The sequence below is a fragment of the Xiphias gladius genome, chromosome 14 (assembly GCF_016859285.1).
Source record: "Xiphias gladius isolate SHS-SW01 ecotype Sanya breed wild chromosome 14, ASM1685928v1, whole genome shotgun sequence".
Lineage (NCBI taxonomy): Eukaryota > Metazoa > Chordata > Actinopteri > Istiophoriformes > Xiphiidae > Xiphias > Xiphias gladius.
In genome coordinates this window covers 14,534,490-14,552,145 of record NC_053413.1, presented here as the reverse complement: position 1 = coordinate 14,552,145, position 17,656 = coordinate 14,534,490, and the positions used below count along the sequence as shown (strand labels likewise).

The window sequence follows — 17,656 nt, the reverse complement described above, 5'->3', positions numbered from 1 at the left end:
GCTGAATCGCATTTTTACACATCATCTTTTTTATTGAAGCCAGTGTCTGGATGCTTTGTGTTATTGTTTCATGAAGCACTTGGCTATGAAAGGCGCTTTATAAGTAAACATTTGCTTACCAATTTGTTACTGAGAAAATAGCTATATTCACTGAGTAGAATCATACCACTGACTGCAGTAACAACAGCCTGCTGAGTCAGAGTATAAGGAGCAGATTTGTTTTAGGTCATTCAGGTGCAGCGTGCGGAGATGTGACAGGTACTATCAAGGTTTTCCCATTAAAAAGGGAAATCAGCGTGATGTGTCCTTCGAGGCAATATAGATCCATTTGTCTTGCTTTGAAAACGGTTAATTATGCTTGGTAGAACTACTAAGCCTTGGTACAAACATTGCCGTTATTACACAGCATATGTTTCTGATACAACCCATGTCTTCACTGTCTGACAGCCATATCAACATTGGTAATAGGTAGCCATAATGCTTGGAGCCAGTTTATAATCTGCTCCCTGAACTAACTGGATGACTGCCAAGTTACAGCAGGTTAGCCAGCTGCAGATACAGCTTAAAGCTACTTGACATGCACAGCTAGAGTGCTGAAATATGAAACTGTAAAAAGTTTCAAAGGGAGCACATTTTTTCAAACAAACATTGCTCAGTGTTGGAAGTCATTAGTCTTTGCAAAGATACTTTTTAAACTCACCGGTCAAATGTTTAACGAAACTTGATCTCAACCATTATTTTCTCTCTGACTTTTATAAACGGGCTGTAGAAAATGTTATGGGAAGTGTATTTGTTATGTGCACATGACCCCATTGACTAAGCCATGCCTGGAGTTATCCACAAAAATCTGTAGTACTCAGCTGTAGGAGCAATGTGTAAATTACACCCTGACTGACTTGATCACAGCCAGATCATCAGAGATACAGAGACAGTATCTATAAGCCGGGCATTTATTTGGAAACCAGCCCTGCCCAGGGTTTACAGTACTGCAGTGCAAGTTGTGGACAAATTCCCATGAGTGTCAATGCATTAAGCCAAGGTCAATAAACCTCATATTTCATCGAGTGTTGTCTGGCATCAAAAATAGCTTTTTAATGGCAACCAGGAACACCCACATGAAATCCAAACCATCATGGTACCAGTCACTCAAACTTCATATAAAATATAAAATATATTATTTGCTCCTACCCTCACTAGCATCACCGTCACTGTGACTGTGAAATTTCACAGCTCTCGTCATTATTACAATAAATTAAAACTCTCTGAACCAAAAAGGTCCTCTCAGTGAGCCGTTAACACTAGAGCACTTATATTGAATGTCTTTTCTATTCAATTTGATGTCTTATGCTCATGTAACATTATTATTTTCTTAATGAGAGATTTTTCCCAGTCAATTCAGAGGCAGTTTCCTATGACTGAAAATGCCGACTGGTAATCAAATGGTGATTTATCTGAATTCATCTTGTTTAATTTGGTTAGACAGATATCTTAGTCATTAAAATACCTTCAAATGATTCTTAGGATATGCAATTATATAAGACCAGTGCATATCAGGTATATTACAGAGCATTCAGTCATATAGTAGTGCAAAAGAGATATGTAGTGTGTTTTATTTTTGCCTAGTAGTTCCTAACAGCGTATTTCACCAAAAGCATAATTAGTGTAGAAAATCTCTGAATTGAAAAAGGATCCAAAAGGTGGTTGAACAGTGTTGGCGTTGAGTTAAACATTAGCCATTTTTCCATGGTGAGGTGCATTTTTCAAAGAGATTTAATTTAATCTATTTAAACAAAACTGAAAACAGAAGATGTGTGGGATGGTGTAAATGTAGTAAACATATAAACCTTGTGTGTGTTTTACTCCTGTTTTACAGTGACAGCTGATACTTTCCTTGTGGAAGGCAACAAGCAGGAGCACCAGCTATCCAACCTTAAGCCAAGCACCACCTATTCTGTAGCCCTCTACGCCACCAAAGGACCCCTCACCAGCGGCACAGTCATCACCAACCTCCAAACACGTATGTGTTCGTTTTATTCAGCTGGTCTAAAGTGGGTGGCACAGTGACTCAGTGGTTATCACTGTTTCCTCACAGCAGGAACCTCCTCCAGGCCTGACTGCAGCCTTTCCGTGTTGAATTTAAATGTTCTCACTGTGGTTGCGTGGGTTTCCTCAGGATACTCTGTATAATTCACACCAAAAAATATGCATGTTAATTAGGAGTTATCCTTTCATTGTCCTTGACCAAGGGCAATGATCACATACTGCTTCTAAAGTAATTAGAAGAAGTCGAATACATAGGTTTTATTTCTCCCAGGGGAATAATAAAGTTTCACAAACAACAGAAATATGTTTCACCGAGAAAAAATATAACCGGTGTTTATGTACCATACCAGTAAAACACCACCATTATGACTAACCTGGAAAAGCAACAGTAAATTGGAGAGATGGATGCATGGCTTGTTGATGTAGCACAAAAATGTAGCAAAATAATTCTTCTCACATCAGGCGGTATATATATATATATATATATATATATATATATATATATACTTATTGGATATTGCATACTTTATTGGATGGTAATGTTACAAGTGATAAACTTAGTTTGTGGTATTTCCCATTTTTGTTGACAGAGGGTTTTGTCTTAGTTAACAGTATACTATACATGACCAGCAAGTAACGTGTAACCTGTTCCAGACTGTTTAGTCCACTTTGTGGCCAAACCAAGCTTTAAGTAGCCGAAGTACAACCACACTCACCTTTTTACAGGTCTTCACATTTAAGGTTGTAACTGGCGACTAGACGGTGACTGTTTCCTGGGAGGGAGTGATTGGCCTCTCCGTCTAACTATCTAACTATCTAGCTCCTGATGCCAAAACAGAAGCATCTGGCTTGTTCGACTGATTTCAACCAACCCCATTGTGCCTTTTCTGACAAGTGGGTAGTCTGTTTAAAGACTGCCATATGATGGTTAGAAGTAGCTTTGTTTCTCTGATGTGATTGGTTGTTAGTGTGTTGTTGAGCATTATCGACAGTATATCAAAGTTTCTAATTTTTTTTGTTGAGAGAATTTTCCATTGTGATCATCGTTTATCACCTAGCCCTAGATGTGTCAATGTTTGCGACACAAAAGATGCATGAAAAAATATCAGGAGGAGATATTATGATTATAGTTCTTTTGACAGTAAAACTGAGGTAGAGTTTAGATGGAGGTAGAGTTTTCTTCACAGTGTACATTTTAAAATCTTTGATCTTTTATTACAGTGTGACACTTGCTGCAGACGCATTTTCACAGGGGTCAGTATCTTGCCAGACATTTGGACGTGGTCAAGGACATAAGCTGTCATGAGATTAAACTTGTGAACTCTGTATAACTTTTGCCTGCTTCACCTCCAGGTGACCCACTTTTCTAATTATATTCACCTTTATCAGCAGCTCCATTGAGACGGAAGTTCAGGGTGAAGGGATTGTTCCAGTTTAGCTGAGTTGCAGCTCTGTAAACTTTGTTTTTTCTAGAGTTCTTGCAGGAGGAAAAAAAAAACCTTTTCAGTTGGCAGAGGAGTTCATGCTCCCCAAGGAGTACCAGAGCTACCTGTCCAGCACTGCAGCAGAGACGAACTACTTGAAACAAAAACAAACTCTGAGAATGTATGAGAGCAGGGCTGCAGAGACTTCAAAAAATAAACGGGGCTCAGGAAAATGAGTTGTACCTGCAACCATGTCAGTGCCGTACATGCATATAGTAACTCATACATAAACAAATGTTCTTGGCAGTTTAAGGTGATTCTAATTTGGAAACACATGCTCTGCCTACTGCTCCATGTACCTCAGCTTCTCAAAAGAACAAAAGAAAAGAAAAAAAGAAACATTCATTTCTACCCTGGTTAGACTCTCTCATAAGCAACAGCTCGAAGAGAAGCAAAAAGCACAAGGATTTTGTTTTATTTTGAACACAGTGTCTTACTGAATCATGCAAATGGTTGGGTGCTTTCCTTTGTTGCTCTCCTCCTCTGAGTGGAACAGACTAAATTTATTCTTGCCATTCCATTTTGGAAGACAAGACATACTTGGAGGACAAGAAGTTCCTCCAAGTATGTCCTCCCTCCATTCAAGAGGAGAGACATCTGCAAGAGCCCGCCTTTCTATTCACAATGATACCAATATTATTAAAATATCGCCTGCAATTACACAGCAAAGATCTCAAGAGTAATATATGTATTTTATGTTGTCCTAGAATAGGGCCTTCAAAAAAGATAACGTTCATATTTTATTATTAAACTCAGATATTTCTTGTACGTTTTACCTCATTTCACTGAGGAGCGAAATTCAATAAAGGAACAATTAATTATAATCCCTTATCTTAATTAAGTGCCACCCTTGGGCAAATAACAAATTTATTAACACTGTTTTTGAAAGACTATTTGACAGTCATTCGTATTAAAAAAATCTGGCAACGCCAGTGCCAGCCTCCCAGTACACATGTGCTATACACAGTTAGTAGGATTCACACAGCCGTGTACTGTGTGTACCCATGTAGGACAAAGAAACAAAAAACTAATCTTCCCTTTGCATTACTAATGATAACATGTCTCATCATGGGGCATCTTAGTCAACCCCAACTTCAGAGGGATATTCCAGAGTTGTTAATTAAACTTCCTAATTGAAATCTTAAAGCCTGGTAGTGTTGCGCTCTTGTTTTCTCAGCCTGTTCCACTCCAGTGAACAGGCTGTGAGAAGGGATGAACCATTGATTGGTTTGGTCAACTATCCCGGCTGTTGCCTTGTCACTGACTCCCCATGTCTGCTGTTCTGCTTCTGTCTGCTTCTTTCTTATTCACTCTTTGAGTTTAAGTTTGCTCTTATGTCTTTCTGCTTAACCACAGAGTTAATAATTACTGGTCATGCGTTCATATAGAGTATGAATGCATCTTTGGGAGGAAAAGAGAGAGGCCAGCGACTATGGCAGAAAAAATGTATCTGTCTTGACTAATAGTCAAGTGTTGACTAAAATGCTTTTCAGGGAAATTTCAATGTAAGGAAGTAATTAAAACAAAAATAAATAGGTAAATAACTGACAAAAAAAATTTAAAAAGAAAAAAAAGCAATCGTATACTTTAATTAATAATTAGGGGGACTTAAACACATTTGTAAAAAGATGGGGTCTTAAGACAGGCTTTAAAAGTGACATAATTTGTCTTGTGAAAAGCAAATGGTCGTAAAAAATGATCATGCACTTGTGTAATTACATTTTAAATCTTTGGTTGGCACATAGAATATGACGTTTGAATTGGGGAGGGAGATTTTAAGACTGAAATGAACGAGCCTGTCAGCTCTCTCAGTAGTCTGATGTTGTTGTGATTGATGGTGAGGTTGGAAATAACTGAGTGAAAAACAAAGATTCTGGAGAATAGGTGAGCCTATATAAACAAAGCATACAACAAAATAACTCTCACCCACTCTCATTGTTTCTAACACAGACCAACTTCCTTAGAAGGCAGGAACTCATCATGCTACTATGCATTGGTGTACAATTTACTGTTCTTTCAATTTCTGCTTCTGTAACTCCCTGTTGCTGTTTATGGGCTCCTAAAGAACTAAAAGAGGACATCTGGAAAGAAGTTGTTAACTGTAAGTGCATTTTTTCTCGTCCATGTGTTGCACAGTACCTGTGCAAATACAAACGGCATGATGCATGATGTACGGGGGGTGAAGGGTCAGTGAAAGTTCTTGCTCTCAGGTTTTCACTTTTGTCACTGATTTTAGGGAATGATGGTTTCTCCAATGGTTTCTCCATATGCATGTTGAACACAGCACAGAGAGAGAGGATATGAGTCTGGCTCATATCAAAATGCGGCTGAGACTGCCTCAGCTATTCAGTTTCATGGGGGGCGGGGTGAGGTTTATTTGTTGATTCCCAAGCCTCTTAACCAAAACTGAGAGTTGTTTTGTTGTCTGGCGTCCACGCCTCAAGAGTTCAACACAGAGTAAGACAGCTTGGCTCCCCAAAGGCTGATATTTAAGCTATAGGGCTGGAAAATAAGGGATTTTGCTATGGGTGTCTCTATAAGCCTGTTGGCTGCAGCACAGGGACTTTTTCCTCTCAGATGTGTCTGAGCCCACTTGCTGAGAAGTGCTTGGCAAGTTTTTGAAGCAGCAGAGATCTTTGCTGTGGGCAGCTTCATCGAGCTCTGGCTGATAGTTGTTCAAGTGCTGAGAGTGCTGCTGTTAAAGAAATATAATCTTCATTCTTCGGGCAATTGAGACTATCTTGACAGATTAATGTACTTTTAAGAACTGGTGTCCCCATAATATGTGTGCTGTTAATTGTTTTACTGTAAAATGCTCAGACCTGCAACTGTATTAAAATGATCATTAGCATATCAAATTGCACACTATATCCATTACATTAACTACCAGCGCTATGAATTTATTACCAGATGTAATAATAATAATAATAATAATATTTGTCTTTAAATCGCATACTCTGATATGGCATTCACTGAACAAAGGTATCCTAAACTTGACCTTGTTGAGAATACATCAAGCCACTGTTAAGCCGGCAGCGGAGGTGCCGAATCGACGTCTGTGTTAAAGGGAGAGCCGGCATGGCAGGACAGGCGCCGATGCTGTTGTGTTACACGTCACGCCTCTGATTCTGGAACGCTATCTAAAATCTCACACTGAGGCAGCATTATGCAAGCTTTGTTTGGTTCAATGTAAACAAGCAACACCCGCATAATGATGAAGCCACAGGCTTCATCATCAGCCTGCGCCAGCGAATCATCTGGAATACGTGAAAGCCCATGCTTCCATGCTGAAATGGCCTGAAAGTGCTGCACACAATGAAGAAAAGGAGTTGGTAAAAAAAAGACCGGTGCAACTTCCATTATATGGACACGGTCCGGGTTAAGAAGTCAGACAACGAGCAGAAAACAATAAGTTGCAAATTATGTCTGACCGCAGTGGTTGCAGTGGTTTTAAGAAAAAATAATATACCATGAAATATACTGTTAGAGTCCATGCTTCGAATTATACCCTTAGTATAGAAGTGTACAGTAAACAACAAATAAGTAAGAACTTATACTTAATGGTTTTCTTATATATATATCCAAGTTATTTACAGGTGGGTTTGAACTGTATTTTTATAGTAATACCAAAGTTCTGCATGGCTCATGCAAACTTGCCTCACATTTTGTTTTGTTTTTTTTCCCCATGCCAGATGGGAACAGGTTGTGATTTTTAGGATTAGGATTATAGCATATTGCGTTCATATTTAACTTGGAAAATGGATACATGAATACAAAGCCTAAGTGGCAGCTTTAGTACTTGGAACTTGTTATATAAAATTAGTACAACTTTTGAAACAAATATTACATGTTACATGGAAAATTGATATATGGCTTGGACTATTACTTTTGCTATAAGTAATGAATTTAACATAACTTGAAAAATGGAAATTAGGATAAAGTATTAACCTTTCTAACAAATAATACAAGTAACTTGGAAATATGGAAAAAATAAAAATACTCTGACATTTTAAGTTACTTCAAATTTATATAGGTAAGAAATAGAATCTATTGATGATGCTGCTGCATCATGTGGCCACTGTGTACAACAGTTTAATGGTCAGTCCACTTAAAAAGATCACCCCACTTAGGAATGCATATTAGTTTATTGGCATGACGTGTTCGGTTGAGGGGATTCAAGGACTGCATTAGATCAAGGATCAGCGTAGGCCCCTCTGACATGCATAGGCTCACGATTCTTTCACATCACAGCAATGTGGGGAAATTTGGAGAGGTTAAAACTTTATGCCAATGACCTCCGAGTTGCGGGAGCGACGGTCTAGCAACAACCAGTCACACTTGTTTTAATTCCCTCATGAAATGGAAGCACATAGTTATTTTCTGTTACACTCAACTACGTAAGACTTAAAACAAAATACAGCTTCCTAACTGTCTCTGATTGAACTTTAACAAGTTACTGCCTCTTGAATAAAGGGGTTAGAAATTGTATGATATAGAGGCATGGTCTTTGTTCCTTAACTCAAGTTATAATAACTTCATTAAACAGCTGAACATGGTTGAAGCAGTCTTGTCTTCCAGATGCTCAGCCTGTTCATCAGCAGTCAGTCCTAAAACTCTGTAGGGTTATTTGAAAAAAATTCAGCAATGATGGTCTGAAGTAGAACCTTGGTGGGGTGGAGTGCCCTCAAATGCCCAAGTGTATACAGAACTTCGAAGCTGTCTAACCAGCGCTGATGATGGCTTGTCTGGTTCGTCTTGGGTCTTTGACATTTTTGAGATGCGTCTTTTTAAAGATACAATGGAGTTATGCATATTACATTCAGACAAAATTATTCGCTTACGAAGCAACAGAGATGTGATATCCACTCCAAAAGAATACCTTCCTCCTACTTGTCTTTCCACAACAAACTGCTGACTCCCGTGCTGCCCTCCCATCTGTTTCTCTGTGCGTGCTCATTTTTTTCCTCTTGAATTGTTTACACTGTGTGTTAATGAGACATTAGGTGTAGCCAAACCCATTCATCTCAACCCACTAGTTCAAACCTCCAAGTCTGAAGATGGAGTTTTAGAGCTGCCAGGAACTCAGACGAAACCTGCTCACCCGCACTGGCACACTCCATGCAAGGGTTTAATTGGAGGGAGAGTGAGAGAGCGAAAAGGACAAGGAGAGAGATTTAATTGCAGAAACGAAGAGAAGGGAAGAATAAAGACAGGCAAAATGAGGGTGGTTTGGAGACCTCCTCTCTATGAATTAAAATCTCCCCTCCTGCCTCTTTCTTCTCTCATCTATCCCCTACACACGCATAATGCAGCACCAGTGTTCATCAAGATGAGGAGATGATAAGAACAAAAGATAAACTCCATTCACTCTCTGGCACATTGAGTTAGAATGGCTGCCTGTCAGATAAAGAGGAAAGGAGGAGGTGGACAAAGGATGGAAAGACAAGAGGAGCAGCAGAGAGAAACACAAGCATACATGGCGATAAGGAGGAGAGTGAAGGAGAGGAAGACCCCGGGTTAATGTGGGAATGGGAGGAAACAGAAAGGACGAGGAGCAGGAAAAGCAGAAATGAGATGCACAGGTCAATAAAGATGAGAAGGTGCAGGAGAGGAGATTGGTACATCACCATGGACTTCAGCGCAATCTGCAATGTGCTGCTTTTATCTCAAAGTGCACTACTCAGCCTCATACTCTTAAACAATCATTGTTTCCTCTTTTTCTCCTCTCCTTCCGTCCTTTCCTAGTCCCTGTCACACAATGTGGATCTTCCCACACTCAATGCCTCTGAGAGAAGGAACCCCGCATCTTTCAGGAGGTTATCACGGCAGTTTCATAATGTTAATTACCAAGCCGTCATTAAGTGTTCCTTATGTGCGCACACACAAGGATTTAAACAAGAGGAAATTATGTGGCGTTACTGTTGCGGATTTTCTCTGTATGTTTTATGGAGTTTTATGGAGTGTGGATTCAAATTAGGGTCAGATATTGAGCTAAAACGTAAGCCTTTGGCCCCTTAAGTCCTTGTGAAAAGTAAAAAAAATGTAGCTGTTTAAAAAAGTGTGTTAGTTTCGCTACAGAGGGATGAATGGAAGAGTAAAAAAGTGCGAGTCAAAAGTCAGAACATCAGACAATGGGAATCAGAGAGAGAGACAACCCTGCAGTGGATGTCTTTATCTCATATTTACAGCAGTAATGTTGGATTGCACAGCACACAAAGCGCAGCACTTCATTTGTTTCAGCACCCCTGCCTCCATTAAACCAAGCGCTGTTGGGTGACAGGCTCACGACGTGCCCCAAAGTCATGATGTAACTCCTGGAAACTGATTTGCTGAATAGAAGGTCATCTATTTTTGTGTCATGCACTAAAATTAGGTTATTGCATGTCAGTGCTTCTTTTACCATGTAAGTAGATCAGATATTGACTCAAAAAGGATGATATAAGGTGGGGAAATTGAAGTGAGTCTCCTTGTGATGTGGTTAAAGTACCAACAAAGGCACCGTAATCAAGCCTTGTTTAAAGCTGTGCAGGGACCAAGAATACACTTGGATGGTGTGATGTAATGTGCAGTAAAACATGGGTGGGCATGTTATTCAAGGCCTTGAATGCTTCTGAGGCTGTGATACACTGTGACTAACGTGCACTAGTGTCTCACTGCTTTTCTCACTGATTCCTGTGGGAATTTAGGATTACTGATGTAGACATTTTACTCCCCTCATTGAATACATTCACAGTACATGTGCAAGAATGTCTCATTTTAACCTTTGCTTTCTTTTCCCTTATCTTTTCTTGTCTATTCTTTTAATTGCATAGAAAGTAGAGATGATAAGCTGTCTTCCCAATAGTAATATTTAAAAGGAGGCTTCTTTTACTTTTTTGTTTTATTGCACTCTCGAAATCTACAGGTTCAGCTTCCAGCTGTCATCCTTTACTGAGGACCAAATTACTATACCTAGTGTGTCATTGATTTTGACACAATTTATGGTACATCTGGAGATATTTTTGTAATCAACAAACCTTACGCAAGGACCAAAACCAAAAATTTATTTATTCTACCAAATAAAATGTTACCTGTGTAACCAAGCCTAATATAGTTTGTCCCTCAATACATGTCCTATTTAAAATACATCAGTGAGCCATACTGTTGCACTGGAACACATGCCCATTCATTACCATGAAAACACACACAAACTGTAATTTATTTAAAATTCAATCCCACGTACACTGTCCTGGTGTCGTAATGCACGGTTTACCACTGTTTGGGTTTAATTTTCTAGAAACTACAGTGCCCAGCTGTCACATCATTTATTTATTTCAATAGTTTGATTTATAAATTTGTTTACAGTGTTTAAATATTCTAAGTAAACAAGGCAGTGCGGGGATGTCCCGCTGGTCAAGTCGTTTAAGATAGTATACTGTATAGGTATACCATGTAATCGCAAGATTTCAGGTTCGATTTCGACTGAGAACCTATGTTGCCTGTGACCTCTCTCTCCCTGTATTTCCAAATACAGGCAAAAATTTCTTTAAAAAAATAAAAAGGAAGAGTTTAGAGTTGGACTAACACATTAGCTTGCAAATGGTCTCATCATTGGATTTGTTTACAGTAAGAACTACAATTACCACCTCACGGTTGTATGCCTACGCCAAAGCGACTGTCCAGACTCATAATATATGTAGTGGGGACTTTTAAGGAATTTAATAACGTGTATTTTATCACAATTAGCGTATGAATTCTTGAAATAAGGCCAAAAACATATTTTGTGATGTCACAGTGACCTTGACTTTTGACCACCAAATTCTAATCAGTTCATCCTCAAGTCCATTTTAAAGTTTGTGCCAGATGTAATGAAATTCCTTCCAAGCGTTCCTGATATGTCGCATTCACAAGAATAGGATGGACATGAGATCAAACTGTCCTAGACATTTGACCACCAAATTCTAATCAGCTCGTCCCTGAGTCCAAGTGAACCTTTGTGCCAAATTTGAAAAAATTCCCTCAAGGCCGTCCTGAGATGTTTTGTTCACGAGAATGGGACAGTCGGACAGACAACCTGAAAATTCATTGCCTCTGGCCACAGCTGTTGCCGGCGCGGTGGCATAAAAATACGTAATAGTGTCAGCCTTATCCTTTGAATCTTGATCGACTTATGGTTTAACTAGCAAGAGGAAAAAAATGAAAATAAAGAAATCCTTTCAAGACGGCCTTCAGCAGTACTGGCCTAACATTCATCTTGTTGAATCTCAGTGTCTGAGGTTTTGTTGGGTCATTGCTGTTTTGCTTTATATACTGCTGGTCTGTCCAGAGAGAGAACCTGGCCAAGGCAGGAAAATAAGCTACTCAGCCTATAAAAGAAAAAGCCCTGAGTCTGACACCACTGCATTTAATTGATATGACTGGATGGTAGTAATTAATTGTAGTTGTATGTAAACCGTAAATATACAGTTGTGACACAATTAACAGTTTTCAAAATTTTGCCTGTGTACACCACCACAGTGGATTTTGAAACAAAGCCATCAAGATGTGATTGAAGTGTTGACTTTTAGCTTTAATTGAAGGAGATAACAAAAATATCCTATTAACTGTTATATTAATTACTAAATTACAGCCATTTTATATATACTCCCTAATTTTCAGAAGTTCAAAAGTAATGGACAACTTACTGACAGTCAGTTTCATGTAGCTAAAGTGGACAACTAAAGTTGATGCTTGCAGAATTTTTTCCTTGGTGAAGAAAAAACCCTTCACAACATCTAGCCAGGTCAAGAATGAACTCGAAGAGGAGATATGTAAACAGACAGTTCACCACAAGGTGCAAACCACTGGTAACACTCAAAAACAGAAAGGCCAGAATATCAATCATTTGACTGCTGATAGAAGTAGCAGAATGAATTCTTAAGTGTATAGGGCTATACTATCTGCTCAGATTCAGCCAAATGCTGCAAAGTATTGGTGGATAGTGCTTGATGGATGATGACCAAAAACATTCTGCAAAAGCAACGCAAGCACTTCTGAAAGTAAAGAGATGGAATATTCTTAAACAGCCAAGTCTGTCACGTGACCCCAACCTGCAACTGAACATGCTTCTCACTTACTGAAGACAAAACTGCAGGCAGAAAGACCAACAAACAAGCCTGGCAAAGCTTCTCAGGGCAAAGAACTGGAACATTCTTCAATGGCCAAGTCAGTCACCTGACCTCAACCCAACTGAGTATGCTTTACTTACTGAGGACACAACTGAGGTCAGAAAGAACCACAAACAAGCAGCAGCAGAAGGCGGCTGCAGTAAAGGCCTGGCAAAGCATCTCAAGGGAGGAAATCAACACCACAGTCATTATTTGAGTATTGCAGCCAAATAAACTGAGTTTAAAAGTGTTTTTTTTTCTGTCTTTCTGGTAGCTATGGACGCACCCCTCAACCTGACAGCCAGTGAAGTGAATCACCGCAGCGCTCTCATCTCCTGGCAACCGCCAATCGCAGAAATTGACAACTATATGCTCACCTACAAGTCAAGCGACGGCAGCCGTAAAGTACGTAGCACACACACTCTGTCCCTTACACACATACTGCAGATATACACTCACTGTTGATATTATATAAACTGTAATTCCATGTATGTTAACATCTTAACTGCAGCCATGTGTTTCCATATCAAACTGTTCTGAAAATCCTGTTGAGTATCCATGCTATAGTTGCATGCATGTGTCAGGGAAATAAACTGCACTTTTGTTGATCTGTTCACCTCAACATAGAAGTTTAATACTGCAGTTTCCTGTAGGAAATACTGAAATTCCTTCTTGGAATTGTGTAAAGTAGAAAATGTTCCCAAATTAAACAACTCATTTTACTAGGCTTGAACACTTTTCAGTAGGAGAAAATAAATACGGAATCACAACTTTATGACAAGCAAAATTCAAATTTGATCTTTAAATCTTGTAATCCCTTGATGTGGAGCGTGTCAGCGTTCAGACACACACACACAGATTGATACGCACAAAGGGGAAATGCACACTGAAATTGCCTGTCCGATAAAGATATTACTTTAATGTGCCTCAGTAGAGACATTGTTTATTTTGATTAAACTTTTTGATGTGGCTGACTAAGGATAATAAAGCACATTAGTAAGATCTGTGTGGAACACAGCACGCCTGTTAACAAATTGACTGGAACCTTTTCCCGTGATGCTTTGCAAAAGACTCCTTTTTATTGGCAATTAGGTGTCTTACACACACGCGCGCGCACACACAGAACGCAGACTGTGCCCTTCAGTGTCCACTGTAGAGACATAATCTTATAAAGGAACAGCTGAGAAATAAACTCATCCATTGTCTCTCTCTCTCACTACCTCTGTGTGTTTGTGTCTGCTCTCTCTCACTCTGACCTTGTAAGTGTGGCAGTGCTGTGGGGTTGACCATTGGGTGTCACTCATGCACAAAGAATGCAACTGGAACTCTTCAGATGATCCTTTTTATAAGATTTCACGTGTTTCTGAAGCAAACACACTTCTTTCAACAATAGTCTTGCTGTTTAGCCCATTTTCTGTATTTTTGTCCTTTTTCCAGGATAGTTTGTTTTTTAAGTTTTCTGTTTTTAAAGAAACATTTGTCCAAATATAATATGGCTTTTACAAATGAGTTAGATTAAATCAACCTTTTATATGCCATTTCCAAGACTTTACATAAATTTGCATGTTAAGTCAAACTTAAAATAAAGTTTGGATAATGTTTTTATTCTCTTACAATATAAATATCTGCATAATGCATATACATACCGCATTCAAATCAGTAACCAAAAGGGAGACATTCATATTTTATATTTTTCATGATGGTGTCCCCTATCTTTGAATTAACCAGTCGTATGACCATGTCTCCATCTGCATAGATGAAGAACTTGTTTTAATACAACCCATTAAATCATTTCATTTTTGCACTGTTTTTGCGCAAAGTAGTAACATCTCTGTTCTATCATAGACACGTGGTCTGACTCACAGCCACACAGTAGCCTTCAAAGAACCCAGATTAGCTTTCCTCCTAAAGTTTCAAACACACACATACTGTAGTCCAGATAAGCCCTGATGGTCATCCTTAAGATCACCTTGGCTCAGCCCTACTGCTCTCCTCACCTTGCAGAACAGGCAGCTAAAAATCAAGTCAGCTGCTGCACATTAAATACCTTAAAACTTGCAAATGTAATTTTGGTCTGTTGAGATGCTGGTGTCATTACTCTTCACTGCCACTGCTAACACCACACCGTCTGTCCTTGGTGAGTAAGCTACAGTTTCCAGCGCAAGGTTGCTTACTTTGTCTCTTGTTCCCATGTCGGGGCTCAGCATGCAGGCTCCGCTGTCAATTAAACATGGACACTGAAATACCCCTTCAGAGGCTGAGAGGAAAAGGAATAGTTCTGATATTTCTTCATAGATTTCTTTACTTCCTTTTAGTATAAAAAAACTTTTTGACTCTAAAATAATGAGTAATTGTGATTTCAGTGCTTCCATGACGGTTCTTTATTGTCAAGTTCAGTGTTATTTATTCTTGTTGTAAAACATATACTAATTTCTTGTTACATTAATGCACTGAACAGCACTTGAAAGGAAGGGAAAAATCCCAGTTGGAAGATTTGAAAATCAGTTTAATTTTTTTTTGTCTTTTCACCACATTTGTTCATGTTCTTTTAGATTTTATTCACACCTCATTCACACCATTCGCCATTGTGAACTGCCTCAACAGCAAGTGCCACATTTTGAATTCATATCGTACAACAACAAATGAGTCACCACTCATGCTCACACTAAAAACGATCATCACAGCCTGAGATTGAAGCCTTCCTTGTGAGGCTGTCCACTGGTTGTCTCTACTTCAGGTCTGACTCGGCTGAAAAAAATGTGTCAGCATTACCTCGGCTGTAATCTAACCAAATATTGGTTAGATTACAGCTGTTCAATCAGCTTCCCCTTTTACCGAGATAATGGACTTTTATAATTTACAAAAAGTAGCTGTCAGATTAATTTTTTTGTCTGATTAACAGTTACTTATTAGTTTGTAAATACATGTATCACTCTTGGTTATGCGCCAATTAGTAATGAAGATGTCCCCATTTACACACATACACAAGGACAAATAGGCATCCATAGCATATCCGCCCACCCAACCACACATACAAAGTCTAGAGCAAGTGTATGAAGGTAAGTATTTTCCTTGATAAGACAGGGCTGTTTCGCTTGCAGTAAAAATCTTATCTTGACCCTGAAAACCCAGCGGGAAAGTGTCAGATCCTCTGAGACAGAGAGACACCATTTACCAGCTGCTTCCCTGCATAATTCACATGGACACATTGCCTTGAAATGTATGATTTTTTTTTTTCCAAAAAGGCTGAATATTTAATTTTTACTTGTTCATATTTAATGTGTATCCAGGCCAAACTGCAACACATATGCACACAAACTCTCACACACACAAACAACTGCATAGATAAGCTCACATTTTTTTTCATCAATTGAGCATCCCCGCTGGTGGATTTATGTCTCATCTAAGAAACTCAGGTCACAAACTGATGTCAAAAAACAGTCAAACGTCTGGGTTTCTTAAGACAGGCTCAGTGAAAGAGGATTTGTGAAAAACAAAAGGAACTAACTGCAATGTAACTTCATGACTGTTTTGCCAAAAATAGAAATGTTTTTTGTCCCGATTGCTTAACAGCTTCTCAGCTTGGTTGTCCGATAGGAAGCTTTTATCTTGTTCTGTCTGTCTTTCTACACATAAGAACAGAGGAAGGCAGACCTGTTCTGCAGTCAGTGGAAGAGCAACAGTTACTAATACTAATATCTGAATTGACCTAATATGTTTCTTTGCACCTATTTCTCTTGCCAGCTTAAGAATATTGTGCTACTGGAATAAAGAGCAAGTTGTCATTATAAACCTCACGAGCACAATTCAGTGTTTTATTAGCAACTTATGGGAATTCTAATATAATTTGTTTTAACCTAGAGGTTTATATACTGAATACACATTCAGTTATTACTTTTATAGAAGGCAATTTCCTTTTCTATCATCATTATTTATCATTTTAACTCCTACAGTATGTGTTATGTGAATGAATTTGGTCCTGTGTGTGTGTGTGTGTGTGTGTGTGTGTGTGTGTGTGTGTGTGTGTGTGTGTGTGTGTGTGTGTGTGTGTGTGTGTGTGTGTGTGTGTTTGTGTGTGTACTAGGAGCTGATCCTGGATGCAGAAGACACATGGATTCGATTGGAGGGACTGGCTGAGACCACGGAGTATACTGTCAAGCTCCAGGCAGCAAGAGGACTTGACACCAGCGCTATAGTCTCCACTACCTTCACTACAGGTACAGTACACACACAGCCACACAATGCATTTGTATTCTTTGATTCAAGCTTGGAAAGAGATTCTGATGGGGAGTGTTTTCTTGGCCTCAAAGAGTTTTTTCCCTTTTTGCACTGTATTTCACATTACAGTCACCATAATAATGGGTCCCCAAAGTCAGGCACAATTTTCATCTCCATTCCCTGTAGCATAGTGAGGCAAGCTTCCCATTAGGCTGCACCTGCAGGGTGGTAATTTACAATCCTGGAGCTGAACAGTCTGCTCTACTCTCCAATGTCCTCAGTCTGTAATTGGATGTCGGATATGTCAGTCCAACGAGGGTTAGGGAACATCATACAGTTGCTAATCACCTATTCATGGGAACATGTCAAAAGTATATCAATATCCATCATTTCAACAAAGCAGCTGTCATACTGTAGCAGTAGGCTGTGCAGTGGTGGAAGATGTATTCAGATTGTTCATTTCAGTACACGTAGAAATGCCAGTGTAAAACTACTCTGTTTCAACTAAAAGTTCAGCATTCATAACTTTAATCAAGTAATAGTCCAAATGGATTATCATCAAGATGTACTTAAAGTATTAAAATTAAAAGGTAGGCTCCGGGCACCTTTCATAGAAAACAAACAGTAAAGTTGCTAGCGTTAACATGTGAACAATTAGCTCAAAGACATGAAAACGCTTTGTAGAGCTGGGGGGTTTTGTATAATGCACTGCAAGTTTATCACTACAAGCAACTTAATTTAACCCACAAATAGTAATTAGTGAATCTTTTTTTTTAAAAATTGAAG

At 39.0% G+C, this 17,656-nt stretch overlaps 1 protein-coding gene across 1 annotated transcript in view; it reads left to right on the top strand.

Annotated features, from left to right (window-relative positions):
- Positions 1 to 17,656, top strand: part of tnr (tenascin R (restrictin, janusin)) — a 169,472-nt gene that overhangs the window by 137,960 nt on the left and 13,856 nt on the right. Inside the window, exons 25-27 of the mRNA XM_040143972.1 lie at positions 1,874 to 2,017; positions 12,927 to 13,057; positions 16,737 to 16,869. Of these exons, the coding sequence (XP_039999906.1) occupies positions 1,874 to 2,017; positions 12,927 to 13,057; positions 16,737 to 16,869 (408 nt within the window). The remainder of the gene's footprint in view (positions 1 to 1,873; positions 2,018 to 12,926; positions 13,058 to 16,736; positions 16,870 to 17,656) is intronic.